At 34.9% G+C, this 27,570-nt stretch overlaps 4 protein-coding genes across 5 annotated transcripts; 2 read left to right on the forward strand and 2 right to left on the reverse strand.

The window, feature by feature from the left end:
• Positions 1-653: 653 nt before the first annotated feature.
• Positions 654-6,362, forward strand: LOC140991583 (digalactosyldiacylglycerol synthase 1, chloroplastic-like). The gene is made up of 7 exons (XM_073461623.1): positions 654-1,385; positions 2,106-2,138; positions 2,440-2,527; positions 3,313-3,797; positions 4,144-4,410; positions 4,594-4,943; positions 5,605-6,362. Exons 1-7 carry the CDS (start codon positions 750-752, stop codon positions 6,134-6,136), a joined length of 2,391 nt encoding a protein of 796 aa, XP_073317724.1. The 5' UTR covers positions 654-749; the 3' UTR covers positions 6,137-6,362.
• A 1,221-nt stretch (positions 6,363-7,583) lies between these two features.
• Positions 7,584-10,562, reverse strand: LOC140991301 (aluminum-activated malate transporter 8-like). The gene is made up of 6 exons (XM_073461217.1): positions 10,271-10,562; positions 9,117-9,257; positions 8,652-8,924; positions 8,467-8,570; positions 8,073-8,219; positions 7,584-7,937 (listed from the first exon to the last, which is right to left on the reverse strand). The coding sequence occupies exons 1-6, from the start codon at positions 10,560-10,562 to the stop codon at positions 7,584-7,586; spliced, it is 1,311 nt and encodes a 436-aa protein (XP_073317318.1).
• A 2,134-nt stretch (positions 10,563-12,696) lies between these two features.
• LOC140991439 (UMP-CMP kinase 3-like) lies at positions 12,697-17,988 on the forward strand. Of its 2 annotated transcripts, none has more exons than XM_073461394.1 (10): positions 12,697-12,822; positions 14,169-14,229; positions 14,976-15,027; positions 15,279-15,396; positions 15,842-15,998; positions 16,183-16,263; positions 16,366-16,473; positions 16,807-16,878; positions 17,583-17,637; positions 17,779-17,988. In XM_073461394.1, exons 2-9 carry the CDS (start codon positions 14,200-14,202, stop codon positions 17,592-17,594), a joined length of 630 nt encoding a protein of 209 aa, XP_073317495.1. In that variant the 5' UTR covers positions 12,697-12,822; positions 14,169-14,199; the 3' UTR covers positions 17,595-17,637; positions 17,779-17,988. The 2 variants fall into 2 exon arrangements, with proteins under 2 accessions (XP_073317495.1, XP_073317494.1); XM_073461393.1 differs by having other exon boundaries at positions 16,807-16,877; positions 17,576-17,637.
• Positions 17,989-18,299: 311 nt separating this feature from the next.
• LOC140956410 (aluminum-activated malate transporter 8-like) lies at positions 18,300-26,318 on the reverse strand. The gene is given in 6 exon segments (XM_073413144.1): positions 18,300-18,830; positions 19,394-19,540; positions 19,543-19,622; positions 20,231-20,518; positions 25,638-25,778; positions 26,050-26,318. Coding segments are annotated over 6 exon segments (1,191 nt in total). The 5' UTR covers positions 26,261-26,318; the 3' UTR covers positions 18,300-18,506.
• Between the last annotated feature and the right edge of the window lie 1,252 nt (positions 26,319-27,570).

A 27,570-nucleotide genomic window follows, 5' to 3' on the forward strand; every position in this document is an offset into this window, starting at 1 on the left:
AGAAACGCAGATTCCTTGCTCTCCTCTCGAATATTCTGCCACGTTCACAAAATATATATTTGACGTTTTACTAAAGACAAAAATTTAAATTAGAAACAAAATTAAAATTTTACAAAACATAGATGATGTACACATATTTATTCTATTTTGTTTATTAAGTAGAAATATATTCAAAAAGAAAATTCACTATCACCTTTCTTTTACACTTCGCAAACACTACTAATATATAGTAATCTTTGGGTACAAATTGTACAAAATTTTTTTTGTAACATAAAAAAATGATTAATCCTGAAGTCAATTAACATAACAAAATTTGTAATTTTTCATATAAATAAAACAATTTAGAGAATGATTTTGTGAAGAAATCATATAACGTAACAAAATTGTGATTTTTCATTTAAAATAAAATATTTTAGAGAATGATTTTATAAAAAAAAAAAGAAAAAGAAAAATAGCTGTCACGTTATCTCGCACGTCGCACTCCACGTCACACCTTAGAATCCAAATAACGAGGATGTCCGACGTGGCATCACACTTGTCTCTCCCTCTTTCTTCGAAATTAACAACCAAAATTCCCCTCTAATTTTTTTCCAATATTTTAAATTTTAATAATATAATATATTCCATTGTTGTTGAAGGAAACGAAAGCAACATCTTAGCCGTCAAAATCCTAAAACAGAGCACCCTCACAATTCACAAATTCATCCTTCATCGGAAAACTCATTAGCACTGAAAGATCCAAAACAACGATGAATTTCAAGCCTCTGGAGCCGCGCTCAGCCTCATCGGCTGGGGCGTCATCCGGAACAAGAGGCTCGGTTGTGACGGCGGAGAAAGCTCTCTCCTTCATATCCAATGGTTGGCGCGAGGTCCGCTCCTCAGCCGGCGCCGACCTGCAGCTGATAAAGAACCGAGCCAATTCCTTCAAAAATATAGCCGACAGAGAATTCGAGAATTTTCTCAACTCGGCTTCGAAATCGCAGTTCAGTGTTCCTACGATTACCGCGTCTGCTACCATGAGCCCCGCTCCGTATGCGGAAATGGACTTTGTGAAGAAGCTGCAGCCGAAGATTTCGGAAATAAGGCGGGCCTATTCGTCTCCGGATTTCAAGTTTTATCCGCGGCCGCAGATTAAGCTTGATTTGCATGCAATTAGGGACGCGATTGTTTCGGAGGTGGATGAGGAGGATGAGAGAGAGAGGTTTGGGAACTGGAGTAGTGTTAGGTTTAAGGACAGGGAAAGAGAGGAGGGACAACATGGGGAATCATGGGAACCTATAAAGACCTTGAAGTCGAGGCTTAGAGAGTTGGAGCAAAAGAGTTCGAGTGAGATCATAGAGGGAATTAGGAACAGCGAGTTCGTGGAGAAATTAAAGTCAAGTTTGGTAAGTGTTTTTTCGTTCTTTATTTATGTGTATTTTGTATGAGAATGGTTTTTTCATGGTTAGTTTAATCGAGTGATTGGATACTAGTAAGGGTCAAGTAATGTAGAGTTTAGGCAGTCTTTTATTATGAAGCGAAGCTCTTGGTGCTTACTTTATAATCTTACAAAAATGAATATAAGTAGAACACTGAAATTGTTATTGGATGTGTAAATTGTTTCTCGTGGACATGAGAATTCGGAGCCCCCTTTTCGTAAATAATCTTGCAATTACACCTGATGTGGTTTGAACCCAAAACTATATATAGGGAGATCGATAGCTCTTCTACTGAGCTATATCCTGCCTCGTTTGCATCAAACCCGTATTTCGTATTGCTTTAAACATTAAATATTAAAAATCTTGGAGCTTTGATTCTTAAAATAATATTTTGTTTTTCTTCCTACCATCTATAACTCTGTTCGATGGCTGTTATTCAGTTTGTTTCTTTTCTTACTCCATGTGATAGCTAAACATGAATATTCCATGTTTTCAGGCTTCAGCCACAATCTTATTTTCTGATTATCGTGGTCATTCCCTTCTGACAAGTTACTGTCTTTTATATCATCTTCTAGTGCACCATTTTGTTTACAATTGTAACTTGATTTGAACTGCTTCATTTGGTTTCATTTCGTTAGCTATTTTGACACTGGATTTCTTTGAACAAATTTTCTTTTTATTTCGCAGAAATCAATTTGCAAGGATACAAATGAGTCAAAGGTTGGCACTTTCTTCAGAAATTATATGACATGATATTCCTAGATATTTCTGGCATTCTGTATTTTGTAGAATTTTACTTCCCGTGGTTTTTATTGAAAGAGAAGAATAATGATGTTTACAAGGTTAGATTAATAAAATCTGGAAGTATTTTTTCGTTAAAAAATATAATCAAGCGGTAATTTGACCACTTTCATTGAAATGCCATTAAATGTTGTGCTAGTCAATTCATCCATTATATACTCTCACATATTCCGCCACTTTACTAAATGCTTTCTCTTCTTTTTTCTTCTACCTGATCCAGGATGTTCCACCCCTGGACGTGCCAGAACTGCTAGCATGTTTAGTTAGGCAGTCTAGTCCCTTACTGGATCAACTCGGTATTAATAAAGGTATGTAGTTTTTTATGTGATAAGTTTTATTCTATCTTATTGTTAGCTTGAAAGTTCGATTAATATCCCAAACACTTAGTTTTTATTTTTATCTAATTGATTAATTTTACTCGCCAAGTTTATTTTTGTTTCGTGTTTGCTGTTATAATATGTTTTTTGTTGATTTCTTCTGGGAGCGGTTGTAAAGTCCAGGAGCAAGCTTTTCTTGAATTCGGATGTATCTGTACTCGTATTCTCATTATCCCTGGAGATGATATGTCCCTACATGGTGTACAAAAGAGGACAATTTTAATTAATTAGAGCGCGATTCTTTTTACTCACTAACCTGGCTATAACCCTTCTTGCGTTTTGGCTCCTGAGTTGTGGTAATGTAATAGGCATTGTATTGTTTAAGCATTGGAATCTTATAAAATTACCTATTGTATGGCAGCTACATCTTGATCAATATCTTGTGCAGCGAGTTGTCTTATTTAATTTTTTGCATTTTTTATGACTTGCATCTCATTCCTTATTGTCGATCTTTTTTCCCAGGTTGTTTTATGTTTATAGTGTGACTTCCTTAGAAAAGTGTAGTTGTTCAAAGCTGTTTTGGGAACCATTAAAATCTCTCTATTCTTATTCAATCGATCAAGGATGGTGAATTGTATCGGGTTTTCCCAGGGTTTTTCAAGTTGGGTCTTTGCTTCCACAATGTTGCTGTGAATACCTTTATCTAGTTTCTCGTTTCTGGACTCTATAGGATGCTTAATGCTGTTGTATTCATTGCATTTTTATTTTGGTGGCAGGAATATCAGACAAGATAGTGGAAAGCCTGTGCAGCAAACGCAAAAGTCAACTTATTTTTCGTTCGATACCTTCTGGAGAGTCGTCTATTGTTGAAAGCGAGAACATCAATGATGAGTTAGATTTAAGGATAGCTAGTGTTGTGCAAAGTACAGGGCATTGCTATGAAGGTGGCTTTTGGAGTGATGTAGGAAAAAATGATGTTTCTGATAAGAAGAGGCACGTGGCAATTGTCACCACTGCCAGTCTTCCTTGGATGACAGGGACAGCTGTAAATCCGCTCTTCCGAGCTGCATATTTAGCAAAATCAGAGGAGCAGAATGTTACACTCTTGGTTCCATGGCTTTCTAGATCAGATCAAGAGCTTGTTTATCCCAATAATCTTACTTTTAGCTCCCCCGAGGAGCAGGAAAGTTATATATATCGTTGGCTTGAGGAAAGGGTTGGTTTTAAGGCTGACTTCAAGATATCATTTTACCCTGGAAAGGTAGTTTCTGAAAGAAGTTATTATTTTTCATGAGCTAGCGTTCATTATGCAGAGCTAAAATAATTCATGTGGATGGATATGTTATAAAATTGTTTCTACATCAGCTAATTTAAAATACTAACTACAGTCAAACACCAGATTGTATGGCTATTGAGATTGAATTATATTTATTCCTATGTTCAAAATTTTCCGATTAAATAATATAATTCAGTAAATTTTAATAATTTAGGACACATGCAAGTTTCAATAATCTCCTTGAACATGGTTGGGCTGTTTATACAATTCTCATATCTCATATGGATTCAGCTTTTGATTCGTGATTTACCTTTCTTGTTAATGTCCTTAGTTCTCAAAATCAAGGCGGAGTATTATACCAGCTGGAGATACATCTCAGTTTATATCGTCAAAAGAAGCTGACATTGCAATCCTAGAAGAACCAGAACATTTGAACTGGTATCATCATGGGAAACGGTGGACAGATAAATTCAACCACGTGGTTGGCATTGTTCACACAAATTATTTGGAATACATCAAAAGAGAGAGGAATGGTGTGCTCCAAGCTTTTTTTGTCAAACACATAAACAACTGGGTTGTGAGAGCTTACTGTCACAAGGTACTGGCCTTTACTAAATTAGTTTTTATCTGAGTTCTTCCTAATCCTTGTCTACGCCACTATAATGTAGTCTAGTTTTTCAACAAATTAATTGGGTACCTAAAAATGAGTTGTGGTGCTGGTTTATGGACCAATTTAAAGTTCGATTCTGTTAATAATTATGGAGTCCATTGCTCTCTGTAGGTTCTCCGCCTTTCTGCTGCAACTCAGGATTTGCCTAAGTCTGTAATTTGCAATGTTCATGGTGTAAATCCAAAGTTCTTAAAGATTGGAGAGAAGGTAGCTGCTGAAAAGGAGTCTGGACAGCAGACCTTTTCAAAGGGAGCATATTTCTTAGGCAAGATGGTTTGGGCAAAAGGGTACAAGGAGCTTATAGATTTGCTAGCAACGCACAGAACAGATCTTGACGGCTTCAACTTGGATGTATATGGCAATGGAGAGGATGCTCATGAAGTCCAGAGCACTGCCAAAAAGTTTAATCTAAATGTCAACTTTATGAAAGGCATAGACCATGCAGATGATTCCCTTAATGGGTAAGTGTCCTGAATAATCTTTTCTTTAGGTGTATGCACATCACTCAGATATAATTTCACTTGTGTTATTGGCCGTTCAAAATCATATTCAACTTTTGACGACATGTATTGATTTGTGTCCTCTCTTGTCACATGAAGGAATTATCTTCCAGTTTTCATTAGGAATTTTACGCTAGCCATTAAAAACTTTGAATCGCGATTCAGTTATGGGTTTCTGTAAGCTTATATAATCTATTTCTTGGCCAAAATCGGCTTCTTCAAATATCTAGATGGGTAAGTATAACATGCAGAACTCAGTACCCTGGGGGTTTGAAACATGAAGAATATATGGAACTAAATCACCTTTTGGAACCTTGTGATTTCTGTTTGAAGAAAAGCTCAGACCGGGTTTCCCTGGTTCCCAAGCAAACTTAAATTAGTTAGTTTTCTCAACCTTGCCAGTTCGAATTCGTTCAGGCTCACTTAGCTAGACATTTCATTAGTGATACTTTTTTGAATCATTATTAACTCGTCTCATTAAGCTGTCAACTCGATTTCTTGAGCAACAATAATATGTGAGCATTAATATTTTACCTAAAAAGACCGGTCATAACTCTTCTGTGATTGTGTTATATTTTTAAATATTTGTTTCCATTTTACTGAGTATTAGTTTTGCCTGCAGTTACAAGATCTTTATTAACCCAAGCATCAGTGACGTACTCTGCACGGCTACGGCTGAGGCCCTCGCCATGGGTAAATTTGTTGTTTGTGCCGACCACCCATCGAACGAGTTCTTCAGGTCATTCCCCAACTGTTTGACATACAAAACGCCGGAAGACTTTGTTGCGAAAGTGAAAGAAGCTATGGCCAACGAACCCCAGCCTCTCACTACCGAGCAAATCTACAACCTTTCATGGGAAGCCGCCACTCAGAGATTCATGGAATATTCAGAGCTTCACAAGGTCTTGAACAACACACACAACACATATACCCAAGGAAATAACAATAGTGATATTAAAAAATCAACCTTATTGCCGAACGTGTCTGGAATGGTGGATGGATCATTGGCTTTTGCCCATCATTGTCTCACCGGAAACGAGTTTCTTAGGTTGTGTACGGGTGCGATCCCTGGTACGAGGGACTACAACAGGCAGCATTGCGAAGATCTTCATCTCTTGCCACCACATGTAGAGAACCCGATTTATGGTTGGTAGATAGGAATTAACTAGATCGTGAACCACTTTACGTTTGATACATAAATGATGTTTTTAGGGTATTACATTAGTTTGGAGTTGATGTATTTCGGTTTTGTTTTATTCTTTTTTCCTTTGTTTTGACTTCTGTAGTTATCAAAGGTGAGTTGCTGTGACAGACACTGAAATGTAAATATAAGCTAAATTTGAAATAGGTGAAGTGGCCGCCGGGTTTAATTTTTGATTAGTTAAATTCATACATGTATAATTTGTGGTTTCTTGTTTATTATCACACATTTTTGGGGCAAGGACTGCAGGAACAGGCTGTGGGAATTAACTATAAAACTCTACTTTTTCTGAAATACTGAAATCTCAACTATATGAAAATCGGAAATTATTAAAATAACCAGACTAGGTGAAATGATAGTGAGGAATGAAATTATTTTTCATACCTTTGTGTTTGCTTATGGTAAAATAGAACCAAATTGAAATATCCGATATTTTTAAAATTCTAATATTCATTTTTCGAAATAGTTGAATTCAATTTTCCAAATTTATCGGTCATATTAGACTGACTAAATTTAGTCAAATTAATAAAGTATTTATGTGATAATGTATAATGAGGAAATTAGATAGTATGATTCATGACAAAGATATATATTGTAACTCAGTTATACATCTCTACAATTTTTATTAATAAAAAAAGTAATAATTTACTCGCATTTGTTTATTTCTTGGAAATATAAAAATTAGTCGGAAAAAAAATGAGCGATTAGATATTTTTTTGTGGAGGTAGGGAGGAGGGTCATGAATCGTCCCATGTTGCTACAATTCGAGGTGAGTTTAGTTTTTGATGGGATTAGACCATTTAAAGCTGGCCTAATAAATAAAAATATAATTTTTAACAAAAAATAAATATTGAAGATAAATTCTATATAATCTTTTCCAGAAAAATTATATGATGTCATATTTTATTAAATAAATTTTATTTAGACGAGCTACTATTTTTTGAATCCCAAAAAGAAATGTTTAAATGAAGACTTTCTTAGTCTAACGAGTAATAATTGAATTGATACTTGTCAATTATAATGGAGCTAAAACTTACATTCTAAAATCTTTATGCGAGGAATAATGAATTATGATTTTGCATGATCGATAATTTATGCAAGAATATTATATTTTCCTTATAATTCTGGTAGTCCAAGCTCGCTTCAAAACCTAATTTAATTATTTATACCCTTAGTCGGTCAGTGTTAGCTTAGTTCAAAGCATTGTCGTGAAATATAAGATATTGCCGACGACATCGACCCGATTTATGACCAAAATGAACATATAGTCTTGTACATGCGTCATCACATAAATTTTTTCCGGACATCCAAAAACATATATTTACAATCTCCGTTCTAATAATTTCTTCGTTCACCACAAGACAACCATTGTGCATGGCATGCGATCGTGTATATATCGTTCAACATGACTCATGAATGTCCCAAGATGTTTGTTTTTGGAAACCGGCTTTTTGGGAAAGTTGGTGGACAGATCCAGAGATTTCTTCGACACGCTTAATGATGTCGATGAGCATGGAGGCAACCACGAGTAGTTGCATCATTTCTTGGATATCTTGTTGAGGTTTCGAGATGTTTTTGAGGATGGATTCAAACTCATCGGCCGCGGATTTGGAATTTTGAACGTGGGTTTGGATAGCTGACGATGGAAATTTAAGGGTTTTCATGGCGGAGGCTAAATCTTTCAGGACTTTGGCAGATTCTGAGCTCATAGTTGTGCATGGCTTTTGGAGTTTCCTGCAAATTTCTGATGCAGCCTGCATAAATTAATCAATACTCCATCGAACAACCTTTTTTAATGCTCTTTTACTATGTGTTAATTGAATCTTGAAAGACATTCTAAATATTAAATCATTAATTTGTGTGTATATATATATATATATATATGATACCTTCAGTTTGGAGTTAACAACGTATCCATCAAGAGCTTTGATATGACAGGCACACTCACTGGCAAAGGCTCCAATCTTCAAATATTGTTTCCATGGATGATTGAATCTAAAACCCCCATGCCCAGGCTCCCACCAAGCAAAATTTGCCTTCAATATATGAATTTCGCACGAAATAAATTATCTATTATTGGACAAAAATATCGATGGAACTCTTATAAGAAATAACTAAATATTCGTGTATGTATTTCCCTCAATAAAATGCTTAGAATTATATATTGTTACCAAAAAGCTAATCTCACTCAACGACTCAAATATTATATTTAGATCCCAAAAATTAATAGCTTTACCAAAGATTTTATAATGTGATTTGAATAACTAGAGATTTTCCACTTACCAAAGATTCCCTGTTAGTCTTGGAACCAAGTACGCTTTTATAGCCCTGGAGGAATGACTTGTCATTATTATCACCTGGAGAATAAAAATATTCGCTCCCAAAACCTGGAAAATTGATCAAGCAAGATTTGAGAGACCCGACCCGAGAACCCACAACAAAATTTCCCACACAAAAATGGGTCATACCATCCAAGTATGAAGCAAGCTTTTCAATATCTGCAGCAACCTGGTCATGCAAATCTTGACCCGCCCAAACGGGGCAAACGAATATGGATAATATCATGCAAGTTGCCCCGCCAATGAGAATTGTTGACAACCTTTGATGCGCCAATTGCAGGATTTCGGCCACCCGGAAACCCGAGACCGCCACCAGGGCGAAGGTCAAGATAAATATAATTACTCCATAGTCGCATTTCCTCTTCACACTCGGGTAAAATCGCGTAAACGTAGCCGTTGTTGCTGCATGTGTTCGCAAAGGATAATAATCACACACACACACACACACACACACACACTCTATTATGAAATACAAATAAAAACCAGAAAAAAAACATACAGAGTAATTAATTTATTATTAAAAAAATATGGGTTTTTATTTTTGGCAAAAAAGAAATATATCGTAAAACGATAATTATTATTTATACATCGTACCTAGGACAAACACCGAAATTGCAAGAACGACAGGTTCTCCAATCTTTCCACAGAGATTGGCTAAGTACTCGGCTCCAAGTCCTAATGCGCCAGCTACCATTGTTGCAAAACTTCTGTTCAAGCTTTTTGATAGTGTTCCACCTAACCAAAAACAAATGACAAAATAACTAATGGAAAATTTACATATTAATTACATATTTTTATTTTAGTATTATAATTAGTCAAATTTCAGTGTCAGTACAATAATTTTGTTTCTTTTACAATTTTAGTACCTTTTACACCGTAATAATGATGTAGTACCGTTGATTATGCAGGAAACTTAATTATACGACCATTTTTGCTTTTTTTCCTTAAATGAGATTATTAAGTACACCATTATAATCAAATTATTCAAAGGCCTACACTTTTTATGTATGTGAAATGAGAATTGAATCTAAGCAAAGGTAAATAAAAATTTCATCCCGATTGACACCCTTTTCCACTTTTAGTTTTTTATGTCGGCATGCTTATATTGTGCCAAACATTTATGATGTGACACCAAGTATTATTGTTGACGTATCTGATATTATGTCAGAACTTCGACAAAAGACTAACATTGAAAATAAAAATTCAATTAATTGAATTAAATTAAGAACGAAAAATACATCAAGACAAAATTTATAATTCTCCCGTCACGATATTTACAAAGAATTTAACAAAAGTAAATTTGAACGTACAACAAATTAAAGTAGTGCGTATAACGTCTCAACCCACGAGTTTACAAGGAAGTTGCATGATCACCGTGAGTCTGTCTATTCTACATTATATATTTATGTATTCCAAAAAATTTTTGATTTTTGCATTCTGAATTTCAAAAATGTTAATAAAGTGGCTTTCTAAGTATTCGGTATCTCCTAAACTAGCATGATATATATGAATAAAATCACAATTGTGAGTGGTAAATATTTTGATTACCCTAACGCATATATATAGTTTGATATGTTACACATTCACCGTTCATACTTATGTGAACACCGATGAGATGACACTCGATTATTGGATGTAATGAAATATATCAAAATTGTACATCTAATAAATGAATGACATCTCATCATTCCTAACATAAGTGTCCATGCAACATATATATCAAAACTCAAAATGTATTTTTTACTTACCGACTGTGTATTCGAACACGACAACGACGGTTAGAATAGCCCACATCCCTGCCTCTCCAAATCCATCATATAGAGGCCTAAAGTAGTATAACAAAGATACTAATGTAAGAGCCAATCCAACTTTCATCGAGTGTACAATTCTTCTTGGATCATCTTCTCCGATTTTCTTTGTCGTTTTCGCAAACTCGACTAATCTCGACATTAAAGTCGTGACCGTGCCTTTAAGATAGTCATGCGTGCATGATACAATTCCATGCTTAATATCTTGATTTGATGGGTTGATCGTCTCCATAGGCAGAAATTTTGGATAGAGCAACCAACCCAAGGAAAGTTGTACGAGTGAATGGTGTGATCTCGTTAATGAAATAATGTGAAAGTATAACATTTATATATTTTGTGCGTGATATGGGCATATTGGGAAATGTGCAACTTACGTCAAAAAGTTCCAAAATTATAAAACAATAATATAATGTACGTAGGTTTATGTCTTAATTTTATGTTAGAACCGACCAAACCCTCATAATTAAGAGCTTAGTTGCACGAGCTTAAGTACTTGGGCCAATAATATCATTCAAACCGTGTGATGATCATACGAGTTAAAACTAATTTGATAAAACACGACAATATTTAATACTTCTATAAAATATTTTTTTAAATTCCTTCGTGATAAAGATTGATTCCATCCTCCAACCAAAAAAAAAAATTGCTAAAATCCAAAATTGACATCAATAATGAAGATAATCATGAAGCAAATTCATTTCATTTTATCCAAAACCCTCCACCATCAATAATTTCACAGCCTTAGAGTTATCACGTACACCCCTCTCTCGTCTCTCCCTCCCGCAGCCTCTTCCTCCTCGGCGCCGCCGCATCCTCCGGTGACTATTGTGAACGAAATGGAAGGAGAGACATAATTTATTTTTTCCTATATTTTCTTTTTAAATATGATTTCATTAGTTTATTTCTTTATTGTCCACACTTTTTGAGAGATTATAATTAATTTTAATTATCTCGATTATCTTTATTATGTGTGTGTGTGTGTATCTATTTTGGATTTTATGAAATTGTCAAAGTACAAATTTCGATAAGCTGACTTCTGAATTTAAACGTACGGTTTGCTATTCAGCTACCACGTACGGAAGTGGGATTTATGGCGCTTCGAGTCTGACTGTCTGATGTCACCATATTTATGTAGTAAATCCAAAAGCAAAAGTATAGAGTTAAGATTTAGTAGTATTTAATCAATATGTCTTGGCAGTTGGGATATCATACATTTATTACCACTTGATAAATTCAAATTATTTATCAAAAAGTAAATAATTTGAAAAATAATCAAAATGATCATAGACAAAAACTTGCGTGAGATGATCTCACGGGTCGTATTTTGTGAGACGGATATCTTATTTGGGCCATCCATGAAAAAATATTACTTTTTATGCTAAGAGTATTACTTTTTATTGTGAATATCGGTAAAGTTGACCCGTCTAACAGATAAAGATTCGTGAGACCGTCTCACAAAAGACCTACTCATGATCATATAAGTTTGCTATTTTACGTTTTGGTCCTGTGAATTATGTTATGTTTTGATTTTTTTTGCTAGAACGAAAACGTGATATCGAAAAATATCGATGTGTCCGACGTCATGTCAGAAACTCCTTTAAATAGAGTAAAACCAAAACATAACATAATTTACAAGACCAACACCGAAAATTGAATACTTACAATACCAAAAAACAAAATGAGAAAACTGAAAGATATTAAAAATTGGAAAATTTTAAGTTTATTTCTCGCAATAGGTAGTGCTCAAGTAGTAATAGACATGCTAAAACAAAAAGTAATAAAGAGATATATTTCACTTAATTTATATTTATATTATAATAAACTATTATACCCTACTCATTTCAACACTATACCTCTAAGTTCTAGTTTATAAATCTAATGAATTAATATAAAACACCATAAACTTTTAAAACAACAAAATATATACTATTTAAATAATAATTCCAATTAATTATGAACAAGTATTACAAAAAAAGCCATTTATAATATTCTCAATTTTGATATAATCTCTATTTTTTCAAATATAAATTAGTAAATACAAAACAAATCGTAAAATAAAAAAATTATACGCATACAACGTATACATATACATATTATGTGTATATTGTATGTACAATGTACATAAAATGGATCTAGATAACACAACTAAACATGAAAATTTTGAAAAAAAATAGCCAATATTAAAATTTGGATGCGATTCATTTGACTACAGAGGAAATTATGGTCAGATGATTAAAATACACACACAGTAGGATCTTTTAGTCATTTTGGAATGTGAAATTTAATTTTTTTGCCCAGCCCACAACCCATGTCCACCTGCCCAGGTTAACAAAAGAAAAAAAGCCCGACCCAAACCGTTGATTCCCCCAACAGAAAACGAACACAGTCACAATAAATTCGAAGGAAGCTAAGCGAGATCCAGATCGTGGTTGATATTTCTTCCGATCCATTCATTACGTTGAGGCCGTGAGCCATACTTCGAACACTACAAGGTAAGGAGCGATTTGCATTGCTGGGTCTTTCTTTGAATTCACGTTGCTGAATGGTTGGTTAATCGAATTTCCTGGTTGAATTTTAAGTGATGTTGCCAATATTGATGGAAAACCTTGTGGATTAACAATGTGTGCTTTGCAAATAGGAGGTGATCGCATCAGTAAATTAGTAATATTCTGGGCAAGTTATATAATTTTGTGTTAACATAAAGCTAATTTCTTTATAGAGGTTGTGAGGTTTCGTTGTCGTGTCTGAAATTTTAGAGCTGCTTTTACATGTGGGAACAGATAAAACAGTTGAGATTGACACGTTTATGACAATTAATGAAATAGTAGTGTTTTATTGATATGTATGGTGACTAATGAAAGTTTTTTTTATTATTGACTCAAATGAACTATGAATTTACCTTTTGATTTTTCGGAGTTAGATTCACACTGAAATATGATTTATTCATAATACGTATCTATGTTCCGGGAAGCATTTTTCTTGGAAACTGAACTGTCATTGCTTTTGCCAATACAAAAGACGAGATTGCTTACCTTCGATGTTAGTGTATGAAATGTTGACTTTGAATTTGCATGTTAAGTGCTCGATAAAAAGATAATATGGAGAAATGAGTAAAAATGCCTCAAGAAGGCGGAAGGTTATAATGTACATTGGTTTCATAGCGAATAACACTAATATATAATTTTATGAAAAGACTAAAATTAGTTATGTTTCGGTGAAGCTTGAGTTACTAAAATGGATAATTAGATTAAATATTGAAGGATTCATGATAACAAGTTGATAGGCAGTGTATTGTTTGATACTAGAGCTGGCATTCTTGCATCATGATAGTCCAACCCCACCACCGTACATCAAAATATATGCATTTTACGATCGGGTGACATACAAAAACATGTAATGAAATTTGAATATATGGAATTGATTGATTTTCCATTGAAATAGATTGTTTGATCCAGTGTTTACTGACGTGTTGGAACTATGGATTTATTATGAGAATTGATTTTATACACACAAAATGCTGCATCATTTTATTTTATTGTACGGTAATCCATATGGATCTTTATTTGTTTTTACCGATGCCATTGATTAATAGGAACTTATCTCCAAATATCACCAAATTTCTTGCCAAAGATTGATTATTTTTATGCTTACAATTTTCACTAAGTCTGAGGATTGAATGCTACTTGTCTGAATTTGATCTTATTGATCTTCTTAATTTTAGTACTTATGGATGTTTCCCATGTGATTCATATCATTTTCTCTGTGCTTGTTATAATATAATGGCTTATATGAATTATGTAAATTTTAACTGCACTGGGCGAATGTCTGGTGTATGCAGATAATTTGTTGCAATTTCTTTAAAGACAACCATGGAGACTTTTGTTGATGCTGCAAAAAAGGTAATTACGTTATTCTTGCAACAAGATTTTCCTTGAAATATTGTTATGAATCATAGCTGTTTTTCCATCACAAGTTCACAACAGAATTATAGATGCAACCCCTTTTAGTTTTTCTCTTAAGATTTATATTGATTGAATGATAACTTGTGAAGTTTTTTCTGAGTAAGGCCATTCTGACTCCTCCTCATTTTGCCTGAAGTGAAAGTTCTGATAAAATTTTCCAACCCTTCTCTCAGTATGCATGCTCAAGCACATACATGTTCATGTACACATTTATATGCACGCATATGTTTGTGCACTTGCATATTCACATATATATTGTTATAACATAATCCCATCTTCGTTTCACTTTAAAGTTCATTATACATATGCAGATTGATGAATTATAAATAAAACTACAATGTTGTCTGCATGTGTCTGCAAAAACGAGATTTAGGTCTTTGTTCTATTTTTTTCCACGAACTTTTTCCCCTATTGAACAAAACAGAATAAGGGGAATTCGATTCCATGTAAATGACCATTTCCAGTGCCAAATGGTTATGGGAGCCCGAAATCTTTGTAAATTGTATTGTTATGGCCTAGCTGCCCGAAATAACATCGTGTTTGCTCTTAGTAGATGGAAATAAGATGTTTTTATGTACTCAAGAAACATTCCCGTCCTTGGAGTGATTTTGCACCAATTTTCCTTCCTAAAGACCTCTTGTCTCTGTGGACAGAGTTCTAATGTATTAATATAATTGGTGCAGGATGCAAATGGAAGTGTACAGAACAAGAGTGTGACAGTTGTTTTTGTCCTGGGTGAGTTTTGGTTTTGATTATGTACTCATGTATGCCCACATTTTTGTTTTTGTGTATTCAAAATAACCAGTTGGAAAATCAACTCTTTTTTTTTTCTGCTCATCGAAACAAATTTGCATGGTGAAGATTGTAGTTCTTGAATAATCTGCATATTCTTCTTTATAATTAAAGGCCTACCCTTTTTCATTTTAGTTTCAAATCCTGAAGCTATTCTGATACATTAATTGCTTTCTCTCTTCTAACTTGAGTAGGTGGCCCTGGAAGTGGGAAGGGCACTCAATGTGCAAATATTGTCGAACATTTTGGATATACCCATCTTAGTGCTGGTGATCTTCTCCGAGCAGAGATAAAATCCGGTTCCGAAAATGGGTACGACAACATTGTAGCCATAACACCCACGAATCAGCACTGGATTTCTTCAGTATAAATAAATTCATTAAATTTTCTTCTCAAGTAATAAGGTTTTAAATCAACTTTATAACTTGAGCAAGGCCCTTTTTCCTAGTTTGTTATGACTTTCAAAAGTTATTTATATTTTCCACGATATTGTTGTTTTATATTGTGAACCAACAAGTTGATCTTATCAACTGTAAAAGGTTTATGGAATCGCTGATTTGCATGCCTAGTTGATTGGATGATAATATTGTTTTAGATAGTGATTGTTGCTTCATTTAAAAGATGTTGGTTTGTATCAAATGAAGTCTATTCACAAGTTAATGCTTCAACTTTTTAGATGCTCAGTCTGGATAAGCTATGATCCCTATTTTGCTTCCTTTTACTATTGCTTTCTGATTATTTGTCTCATGATATATAGGACTTTGATTGATAACATGATCAAGGAGGGAAAGATCGTACCTTCAGAGGTGACAATTAAGCTTCTCCAAAGAGCAATACAGGAAAATGGAAATGACAAGTTTCTTATTGATGGTTTCCCTCGGAATGAGGAGAATCGTGCGGCATTTGAGTCTGTTGTAAGTCTTCATTTATACCTCCTCATATCCCTTAAGGCAATCTACAAAAGTTTATTTTATGATAGGGTCGTGTTTCAAAAGCTCGAGTAGGCTCTTTGCATTGAGGGCTCTGAAAAATAAAATTGATTATATAAATTATATATTCTCACACTTCTATTGGATTCTCTCCGGCTTTGTGTGCCAGACAGGAATTGAGCCAGAATTTGTACTTTTCTTTGATTGCTCGGAAGAGGAAATGGAGAGGCGCCTGTTGAACAGGAACCAGGTTAGGCAAAAATTTCATTGATTTTGTAGTAAAAATCGTTTACCATTCTCTTCAATCTTCATTGATTTTCTATTAACTGTTTTCTTCTTTTCTTGCTTGAAGGGTAGAGTAGACGATAACATTGAGACAATAAGGAAGAGGTTCAAGGTCTTCTTGGATTCTAGTCTCCCTGTCATTGAGTATTATAACGCAAAAGGAAAAGTTAGAAAGGTGAAGTTCTCTTCCACCTTACCCTCTATCACAGGTGCATATAGAATATAGCCTCCATGTATAGAGTATTTCATTTCAATTGAGAAAGTTAAGGAGGCAATATTCTTTTACACCCTGCTTTCTACTATAGGTGAGTATTAAGGAATGCAATTTGGGTGGGGGTTGGGGGGAGGGGTTTGATTGGAAGAGTGAAACTTGCGTTTTTATAAACCTACAATAATTTTTTTCGTCGATGAGAGGCTGCTGCACCTGTTCTCTCTCCTTTGAGTATGCTCTCTATTATCATCTAGGACGAAGATTTGGATGTTTTAACTTATTTTTGTTTTAATAAAGATTGACGCTGCAAAGCCAATTGAAGAAGTTTTCGATTCAGTCAGATCAGTTTTCACTGTATCAGGCGACAAGGTAAAGCAGCATCATGCTTTCTGCAACTGCCTTTAATTTTCATGGAAAAGGAAATTTGTAAATTGGCCACAAAAGTGCTGTTGGATGAGGTTCATATAACCTAAAATGGTAATTTTATCTTTATTAAAGCAAATAAAAACGCTCTGTATGTCTGATATTGTATGTAGTTGAATGAATGTATATGATAATCTTCACCTTGTTTACCTAGTAGTATTTATAACATCTTCCAATAAATCTTGGCATCTTGCCATCAACAGTGTAAGACTGTCAAGTAATTTCAAGAAATACTGCCCCTTGCTGGTGGCAAATGCTTCATATTAAGATTTAAACAAATTGGAAATGAAACAGAAATCCGAGCATCTTTACAGTGGGAAATATGAATTTGGATTTTAAGTCAAATGCTAACACTTGAATACAAAAGCGAACTGTTTTTATCTTCGAGTCAAATGCCAGCAACTAAACACAAAAGTCGATTTTTTTTTAATCTTTTTATGAAGATGGTTTTAGATGTACCTGAGAATGTAATTGTAATCGTAATTGCAACAAGTAGTTAGGCAACACTGTATTTCATCAGTCGATGGGTTTATCAGATTATTAGCCGTAACATGACTTGATGGGGTGAATAAAATATTTAGATGTAACATGACTTGCATCATTTACAAACATTTTATACTGCTAATAGATTTGTTTTCTTATTGCCACAGGCTGCTGCATAAAGTTGTAATTTCACCCAAAATTTTGCAGCAGATTCTTGTCCAGGTATATTGCCAAAATTGCTTTGATGTTCTTTCAATTTATTTCTTGGTTCAATTCTGCATATTCATTGAAGAGTATGTAGTTCTTTGATTTTTTGCTTTTACATTCACCCAGCGCTCACAAAGTACTGATATTCCTCTGCAGGTGATCTGATTTTGCATTACTTTCAGTACGTTGATGTCTCTTATCAGTTTTTGCAACTTGTTTATACAATGATGATGTGAACCAACGAGTTATAGTTTTGATGAGTTTTTACTTTTATTTGTTACCATATTCGACTGAATAAATCTTTTTGGTATAGAAATTGGGGGTGCATCAAATTAAAGTATCTTTAGTGATTTACATTAGAGAGAATATTGATCGTTTTACTTTTTTCCTTGATTTAGGTTTCTCCCACTAGATTTTAGTAACAAGATTTTAAAGAAAAACCCCGGAATCCTCAAACTTAATCCAAATATTTGTTGTGCCGACTGCCAACAGAGGGGTTTTTTTTTTTTTTTTTTTTTTCTGCCAATAGAGGGGTTTTTTTTTTTTTTTTAGTATCGAGGAAGGGGAAGTTGTACAATGGATATTAATTAATTTACATTTAATATGCAATAAATCCTACTAACTTAATGTATGATATAGCTCAAATAAAATCCACTTTTAAATATGATGAATATCAACACTAACACATCATCGACCCGATTTATGACCCCAAAAGAAACTATACAGATGGTCTCTTTCATTAGCGTTGTCACATAAATATTATATATATATATATATATATATCCAAAAATTTAAAAACTTGCAATCCCTCTTGTAATAACGATTCTCGCTTATTCACCAAACCATCGTGTATATGTTTAACATGACTCGTTACCCCGATGAGTTTACTCCTGGAAACCGGCTCTCTTGGAAAGTTCGTGTACAGACTCAGAAATTCTTTCGACACATTTAATGATGTCGATGAGTATGGATGCAACGACGAGTAGCTGCATTATTTCTTGGAGATTTTGTTGAAGTGGCGGGATGTTTTTGAGGATGGATTTGAATTCATCGGCGGCGGATTTGGAATTCTTTACGTGGGTTTGGACAGCTGAGGATGGACATTTGAGGATTTTGATTGCGGAGGCCAAGTCTTGCAGGGCTTTGGTAGATTCTGAGCTCATAGTTGTGCATGACTTTTGGAGTTTCTTGAAAATTTCTGATGTAGCCTGCATAAATCCATCAACCTTTTTTAATGCTCAGTTATTACGATGAAATTGTTATATGTTAATCAAATCATGAAGTACCGTTCTAAAAATTAAATATATCGATCATTTGTACATATCAATGTTCTAAAAGGTGTCGTCTAAGTGCTAGGCGGTTGCCCACCACCCTATTTTTAGACAGTTAAAGCCTTTGGGTTTTATTACATTAATCAACTGTCTAGACCACCTAATCGTCGCTTTATGAGACTCAAAATCCGTCTAAATTAATATATAATATTTTTTATTTTTTAAATTTGAAAAAAAAGTTATTTGACATATTTGTCTATCAATTTGTATCGGATGAAGATGAGGAATACGCCATTAATTTTGAGTTTGAATTTAATAAAGATGAATTATTGGAAAAATATTAAGATGAACAAAAAAATTAAATATTTAAGCTAAAAATGAAAAACCGCCTAGGTCTCATCTAGGTGACCGCCTAAGCATATAAGCTGTAGGTAATGAGTGATCACTGGCCTATCACCTACCGTTTTTTAGAACGTTCAGTAAAACATTCGTTTGGATACCTTGAGTTTGGAGTTAACAGCGTATCCATCAAGGGCTTTGATATGGCAGGCACACTCCCTGGCAAAGGCTCCAATCTTCAAATATTGTTTCCATGGATGATTGAATCTAAAACCTCCATGCCCAGGCTCCCACCAAGCAAAATTTTCCTTATAATTAAATCACAGAAAGCCTTATAATTAAGACGGTGAATATTCTTATGAGTAAAATATTTGTCACATATATCGCAGACTAATTGAGTATTTATCGTGGAGTATATTAATATAAAAAATTTCAAAAACCCATCATATAAACTGGCTTAGTTATTTATTTTTTGGTTATGTACATAGTCAAAATTTGATTTTATTCATATAAGTTGGTTGTTTTTTTTAAAAAAAAATTAGTCCTCTTTTCGACTGGATTGTTAACTTGACGCAAAATATGAATCTAGTGTTAGTTATTGCTGATATATATGTTTGATATAACGTTATCACTCTGAATGATATAACGTCATACTCGTTTATTTAAAAGAATTGAAAATTGCAATCATAAGCCTAAAATTAATAGTTTTATTATAATCAAATTGTTTGATGAAACGAAAGCTGCTATCATAAATGCATTCCAATTAAGGTTTCTTTTTTTTGACTTGCCAACTAAGGTTTCCATTCCCAAATATATATATAGATAGATGTTTTGGGTTCTCGGGTCGGGTCTCTCAAAATATTGGTATCGAATCGATTTTACAGGTTTTGAGGGTGAAGTTGTTGGTTCTCCAGAGGATAATAATGGCAAGTCATGTGAGTTGATATATATANTATATATATATATATATATATATATATATATATAATCTGAAACACAAGAATGTGGCTTACCCTCCAAGTATAAAGCAAGCTTTTCAATATTTGTAGCAATCAGGTGATGCAAATCTTGACCCGCCCACACCGGGCAAACGAATATGGATATGATAATGCAGGTCACCCCGCCAATGAGAATGGTTACCAGCCTTTGATGTGCCAATTTCAGGATTTGGCTGACACGGAAACCCGACACAGCCACCAGGGTGAATGTCACGATAAATATAAGAACTCCATAATCGCATTTCCTTTTCACGCTCGGGTGAAATCGTGTAAACGTAGCCGTGGTTGCTGCATTTGCAAGCAATAATCATTTATAACATATCATACACACACACACACACAACGTATATATATATTGTTGGGGAATTACACCCCCGAAGGGATGCTGATCACGATGATAATATAGTACCCAAAACTTGCGGAATAAAATAACCAACAAGAACACAAAGATTTACGTGGTTTACCCAATATAGGCTACGTCCACGGAGCACTGCAACTTTTATAACTTGAAGAAATATTACAACAAGTGTATACACCAATACAGTCAATATTTCTCACACTCCCAACCCGAGTATACCGAGAAAATAATTTCTCAAACTCACACAAGAGAATTCCCGCACTCAAGAAAAAAATACACTATTTTTTTGCTATGCACTCTCTATTTATCAAAGCTAAAAAGCTTTTGATTTTGGGATACAATAACTGAAGGAATTGAGCTCTATTTATAACTAATTCCCTCCAGCAATTTCTGTAAACTTCCGATGTGGGATGTTGTTATTTTTAATATTTTAATTAATGTAGGTCCCACCCACATTTATTAAAATCTCACCTAACAATTCTCCCACTTGAAGACTTGATTTCAATCATGTCTTCACACCATCAGTGCAGCAGCTCATATATCTCCATTTATACTTGCAGTCCAACTGAAGTTGAACACAACTTCAGTTTGTCCATGGTTACCGTCTTCGTGAGCATATCGGCTGGATTTTTACTTCCAAGAATCTTCTCCAGCATCAAGACTCCATCTTCCAGCACTGATCTGATGAAATGGTACCTAACCTGTATATGCTTTGTCCTAGCATGATAAACAGGATTTTTTGCTAAATGAATAGCACTCTGACTGTCACAGTGTAATGTGCTATCTTCAAGCTTCTGACCCAATTCCTCCAGAAAGGATTTCAACCATATCATCTCCTTGCTAGCTTCTGTAACTGCAACATACTCAGCCTCAGTAGTCGAAAGCGCAACAATCTTTTGCAGCTTAGACACCCAGCTTACAACTGTACCACCTAATGTGAACACATATCCAGTAGTACTTTTCCTGCCATCCAGGTCACCACCCATATCGGCATCGACAAAACCCTGTAAGCCAAATTTTGATCTCCTGAAGCATAAAGAACAACTAGCAGTACCTTTCAAATACCTGAGAATCCACTTAACTGCTTCCCAGTGTTGCTTTCCTGGATTACTCATAAACCTGCTCACAACTCCCACTGCATGTGCTATGTCTGGTCTTGTGCACACCATTGCATACATGAGGCTTCCGACAGCAGAAGCATAAGGAACCTTATTCATATAAGCCTGCTCCTGCTCCGTCGATGGTGATTGTGCTTTGGTTAGTTTGAAATGACTAGCCAAAGGAGTACTCACAGATTTAGCTTCATCCATATTAAATCTGCTAACCACCTTTTTCACGTACTCTTCTTGAGATAACTTCAAGAATCCATTCACCCGGTCTCTGAAGATCCTCATTCCAAGGATTTGCTTTGCAGCACCCAAATCCTTCATGGCAAATTCCTTTGATAAATCTTTCTTGAGTTTATCAATTTCTTCCAGACAAGCTCCAGCTATCAGCATATCATCTACATATAGCAGTAGTATGATATAAGAACCGTCAAACTTTTTCACATAACAGCAGTGATCAGCTTGACACCTTAGGAATCCATTTTCACTCATGAATCCATCAAACTTCTTGTACCACTGTCTTGGAGCTTGTTTGAGACCGTACAAGCTCTTCTGAAGTTTGCATACCATTCTCTCTTTTCCCCGTACTTCAAAGCCCTGTGGCTGCTTCATATAAATTTCTTCATCTAGGTCACCGTGAAGAAACGCAGTCTTTACATCCAACTGCTCCAAATGTAAGTCTTCCTTCGCCACTAGTCCAAGTACAGTCCTGATAGTGGTTAATTTAACCACCGGAGAGAAAATCTCGGTATAATCAATTCCTTCCCGTTGTTGGAAGCCTTTTACAACAAGTCTTGCCTTGTACCGCTTGCTACCATCATGCTCTTCTTTTAACCGGTACACCCACTTGTTATGTAACGCCTTTTTGCCTTGCGGAAGTTCTGTCAACTCCCACGTCTGATTGGATGACAGTGAATCCATCTCATCTTCCATGGCCAACTCCCACTTGGTTGAATCATCATTTTGCATTGCCTCTTCATAAGTCTCCGGTTCACCTTTGTCTGTCAGCAAAATATAGTGAAGTGCAGGGGAGTATCTATCAGGTGGTCTAATGGTTCTCAAAGATCTCCTGAGTTCAATCACCGGAGTTTGTGGGTCATCATCTTGTGCAGTTTCTTCTTCATCTTCCTGGTTACTGGTTTTCGATTCATTCACAGGAATGTTTGTCAATGGCACTTCATCAGTCTTCTCGACTTCAGGACATTCATCTCCAGCTCCAATGTCTGACTTGTCCTTGTACAGAAGTTTCTCATTAAAGATTACATCCCTGCTCCGAATGATCTTCCGATTTTGGTCATCCCAGAAACGATAACCAAACTCATTATCTCCATAACCAATAAAGAAGCACTTCTTTGATTTCGGATCAAGTTTTGTTCTGCTTGCTGAATCAATATGAACATAGGATAGACATCCAAACACTTTCAAGAAAGAAAGGTTTACTTCTTTGCCGCTCCAAACCTCTTCGGGTATTTTGTAGTCCAGTGGTACCGAAGGTCCTCTGTTGATCAGATATGCTGCAGTGTTAACAGCATCAGCCCAGAATGATTTTGGCAATCCAGAATGCAATCTCATGCTCCTTGCGCGTTCATTCAAGGTCCTGTTCATCCTTTCAGCTACACCATTCTGTTGAGGTGTACCAGGAATGGTTTTCTCCATCTTGATCCCGTTCTGTGCACAATATTTCTTGAACTCATCATCTTCATATTCTCCACCATTGTCAGACCGTAAGCACTTCACCTTCAAGTTGGTCTCATTTTCCACCATGGCTTTCCACCTTTTAAAGGTCTCGTAAACATCAGATTTATTTTTCAGAAAATAAACCCAAACTTTTCTACTCGAATCGTCAATGAATGTGACATAGTATCTCGAGCCTCCAAGGGATGTCACAGGAGATGGTCCCCATACATCAGTATGAACCAGCTCCAACTTTGCTGCTTTCGGTTCTCTACCGCCTTTTGAAAAGCTCACCTTCTTCTGCTTTCCAAAGATACAGCTTTCACATAGTTGGTGTTCAACAGTCTTTAATTCTGGTAGCTTTCCTTTTGACACCAACATCTTCATTCCCTTCTCACTCATGTGTCCAAGTCTATAATGCCATAGACTTGAATTGGCTCCAGCATCCACAGCTGCTAATGTGTCTCTGCAACTGGAAGTCATATACAGTGTTCCAGTTTTCTTTCCTCGAGCAACAATCATGGCTCCTTTGTTCACTTTCCAAGAACTATCACCGAAGGTCACATTATTGCCTTCATCATCGAGCTGTCCCACCGAGATAAGATTGCGTGTCAATTTTGGTACATGTCTGACTTTGTTGATTTTCCAGACAGATCCATTTGACATCTTCATCCGTACATCACCCATACCAACAATTTCCAAGGGTTTTCCATCAGCCAGGAAAACTTTTCCGTAATCGCCAGCGATGTAATTATCAAATACATCTCGATCACCAGTGGTATGAAACGAAGCTCCCGAGTCCATAACCCAAGAATCAACAGGGCTTTCCATGGATAATAGCAGAGCATCATGTACTTCCTCAGTGACAACATTGGCATTATTCTTCGTTGATCTGCAGTTCTTTTTCAGGTGACCAGTCTCACCACAGCTCCAGCACTTCATATTCTTTTCAAAGATGTTTTTGTCTTTTCCATTTCTTGACTTGGATCTACCGCGCCATCGGTTGGAACTCCTTTCACCACTCCTGCCTCTTCCTCTGTTATCAAGATTTAGAGCAGATCTCAATGATGTTGCTTCACCCGAGTCTTTCCTGCGAACATCTTTAGCAAGGATTTGATCTCTAACATAATTGAGTTGTAGTTTTCTTTTTCCAACAGAGTTGCTAACCGCTGCCCGCATCGGTTCCCAAGTTTCTGGTACAGACGCCAGAAGAATAAGTGCACGAATCTCATCATCAAATTTGATGTCCACCGATGTCAGCTGGGAGACAATCGTGTTGAATACATTTATGTGTTTTGCCACCGAAGCACCTTCTCCCATCTTCAAGTTGAATAACTTCTTCATGAGATGTACTTTGTTGTTTGCTGATGGCTTCTCGTACATGTCTGACAGAATGGTCATCATCTCCTCCGTGGTTTTGGCCTCCACCACGTTATGCGCTACGTTCTTTGTTAGGGTCAATCGTATGACACCTAAAACCTATCGGTCAAGGAGCTCCCAATCATCATCCTCAATCTTTTCCGATTTCTTTCCTGATAGAGGTTGATGCAGCTTCTTACTGTACAGATAATCTCTTATCTGTAAACGTCAGAACGAAAAATCTGTTCCGTCGAACTTGTTGATTCCCGGTCCCGATCCATCATCTCCGGCCATCACTTCTCTAGCCTTAGCAAAAAATCTAAAAAATCTTTTCTGATGTGGAAGATCAGACAAAGCTGCAACCACAGAGCATACTCAGAAAAATCTGTTCCGTCGAACAAGGCTCTGATACCAGTTGTTGGGGAATTACACCCCCGAAGCGATGCTGATCACGATGATAAGATAGTACCCAAAACTTGCGGAATAAAATAACCAACAAGAACACAAAGATTTACGTGGTTCACCCAATATAGGCTACGTCCACGGAGCACTGCAACTTTTATAACCGGAAGAAATATTACAACAAGTGTATACACCAATACACTCAATATTTCTCACACTCCCAACCCGAGTATACCGAGAAAATAATTTCTCTAACTCACACAAGAGAATTCTCGCACTCAAGAAAAAAATACACTCTTTTTTTTCTATACACTCTCTATTTATCAAAGCTAAAAAACTTTTAATTTTGGGATACAATAACTGAAGAAATTGAGCTCTATTTATAACTAATTCCCTCCAGCAATTTCTGTAAACTTCCGATGTGGGATGTTGTTATTTTTAATATTTTAATTAATGTGGGTCCCACCCACATTTATTAAAATCTCACCTAACATATATATATATATACCCAAGAGGAACACCAAAATTGCAAGAATGACAGGTTCTCCTCTCTCTCCACAGAGATTGGCTAAGTACTCGGCTCCAATCCCTAAGGCACCAGCCACCATTGTTGCACAACTTCTGTTTAAGCTTTTTGACAGTGTTCCACCTAAACAAATTTAACATATTACCAAAGAAATAAAAAGCTATGCATATATATATATATATATATATATATATTCCAAATCATGCTTGAATTTTGGAATATTCTAATTATTAATTTTCAAAAACTTTTAAATAAAGTCACTTTATAAGAATTTGGTATTTCCTAACATTCCCAGATCGTTTATATCAGACATATATATATATATATATATGAGCGATGACCAATAATGAATATAGTAAATTTGGAGTTTACATTATTTGTATTTTTAACATACCGACAGTGAATTCGAACACGACAACAACGGTTAAAATATCCCACATTCCTGCCTGTCCGAATCCATTATATAGAGGCCTGAAGTAGTACAACAAAGATACTAATATAAGAGCCAATCCAACTTTCATGGAGTGTACAATTCTTCTTGGATCATCCTCTCCGATTTTCTTGGTCGTTTTCGCAAAGTCGATTAGTTTCGACCTTAAAGTCATGACCACGCCTTTAAAATAGTCATGCCCGGATGATACAATTCCCTGTTTATTTTCTTGATTTGGTGGATTGATCACGATCTCCATTGGAATCTGAGTTGAGACTTGAGAATGAATGTTTTGATACCCCAAAAATAATGAAATGTGCAAATATGCATTATATAAACAAACTTATTAGTAAATGTGCAATTTGATGTTTAATGCAATTTTGAGGGTTCTCACCGACCGTAATTTATCACTCATCCTTTGAAATTACTTCACGAAAAAAAAATTAAAAAACTCAAGTTCATTTTAAAGGTAATATAGAAGTAAAAAGTTTGCTCAAAAGCTATATTAATATAATATAGAGAAAGATTTGTTTTTTTCAAAATAAAAAATAAATAAAAGAAAGAAAGAAAGGTTTGTTATAATTATGTTGGAAAGAATGAGATTTATTAGATCAACAGAAATATAATAATGTATTAAACGATATTTTAAAAAAGAAAGAAACTAAAAGAAGAGAGACATAAGAAAGATCTAATGTGGAAACTTATAAATTTTTTAAGCTTTGTTTTGGTTTCATGTTATATCAACAAATTTTTTTATTAGTCTAAAAGAGTAATTTTTTCAAAAGTGTTCTAAAAATAATACAAAATAAATTAAGTATTGTGTATCTTTCGAATAAAATATATTATATATCGAAGTAATCTCGCGGAAAAGATAGTGGACAAGTTCGAAAAATTGTGAAACAAAATTGATAAATACGATAGTTGCGTACGTGCGTTTATATCTTTCTGTCACCAATATATATCTATATTATTATATAAAAAATCTATCACACCGATATAATCTTTTGTTTCCTAAATTGTCTTTACATCAACGTTTTTTCTCAAAATTTTTACAACTTATTTTCAATATTATCCCTCTCAAATTGTACTATGACCCCTCACTAATTTCTATCGGTTATTATTAAATTAAACATGAAATTAAAAATTTAATAAAACAAAAAAAATCTTTTATAAATTATGATTATAATTTTACACACAAAATGTGTGTGCATAATTTACTAGTTCAGTTAAAAAAAATATGGAGGTGAATTAAATGTGGCCGTTTATATTTAATTTGTTCACCATGGTATTTATAGATTAGGTCACAACACCTAGCTCTTAACACTAATTTATGTTATAAAAATAAAGAATATATATACTTTTGAAAAATTATGTTGCATTTTTTCACTCCATGAATCTTGTTTAACTATGATACTGTATTTAAATGTTTATATAAAAATTTAGAATTTATTAAAAATAAGAATATGCAATATATTTAATGTTTAT

Source organism: Primulina huaijiensis, chromosome 13 (genome assembly GCF_012295235.1).
Source record: "Primulina huaijiensis isolate GDHJ02 chromosome 13, ASM1229523v2, whole genome shotgun sequence".
NCBI lineage: Eukaryota > Viridiplantae > Streptophyta > Magnoliopsida > Lamiales > Gesneriaceae > Primulina > Primulina huaijiensis.

What these genes read in the sequence shown, in the direction of transcription:
- LOC140991583 (XM_073461623.1), top strand. Translation starts at nt 750, where the DNA reads ATGAATTTCAAGCCTCTGGAGCCGCGCTCAGCCTCATCGGCTGGGGCG. An exon ending in TGAGAGCTTACTGTCACAAG is followed by an intron (nt 4,411 to 4,593) that starts GTACTGGCCTTT and finishes TGCTCTCTGTAG; the next exon opens with GTTCTCCGCCTTTCTGCTGC. An exon ending in GCAGATGATTCCCTTAATGG is followed by an intron (nt 4,944 to 5,604) that starts GTAAGTGTCCTG and finishes TTTTGCCTGCAG; the next exon opens with TTACAAGATCTTTATTAACC.
- LOC140991301 (XM_073461217.1), bottom strand. Translation starts at nt 10,562, where the DNA reads ATGGAGACGATCAACCCATCAAATCAAGATATTAAGCATGGAATTGTA. An exon ending in CGTGTTCGAATACACAGTCG is followed by an intron (nt 9,258 to 10,270) that starts GTAAGTAAAAAA and finishes GTTTTTGGTTAG; the next exon opens with GTGGAACACTATCAAAAAGC. An exon ending in AGACTAACAGGGAATCTTTG is followed by an intron (nt 8,220 to 8,466) that starts GTAAGTGGAAAA and finishes CATATATTGAAG; the next exon opens with GCAAATTTTGCTTGGTGGGA.
- LOC140991439 (XM_073461393.1), top strand. Translation starts at nt 14,200, where the DNA reads ATGGAGACTTTTGTTGATGCTGCAAAAAAG. An exon ending in GACAGTTGTTTTTGTCCTGG is followed by an intron (nt 15,028 to 15,278) that starts GTGAGTTTTGGT and finishes TAACTTGAGTAG; the next exon opens with GTGGCCCTGGAAGTGGGAAG. An exon ending in GCCTGTTGAACAGGAACCAG is followed by an intron (nt 16,264 to 16,365) that starts GTTAGGCAAAAA and finishes TCTTGCTTGAAG; the next exon opens with GGTAGAGTAGACGATAACAT.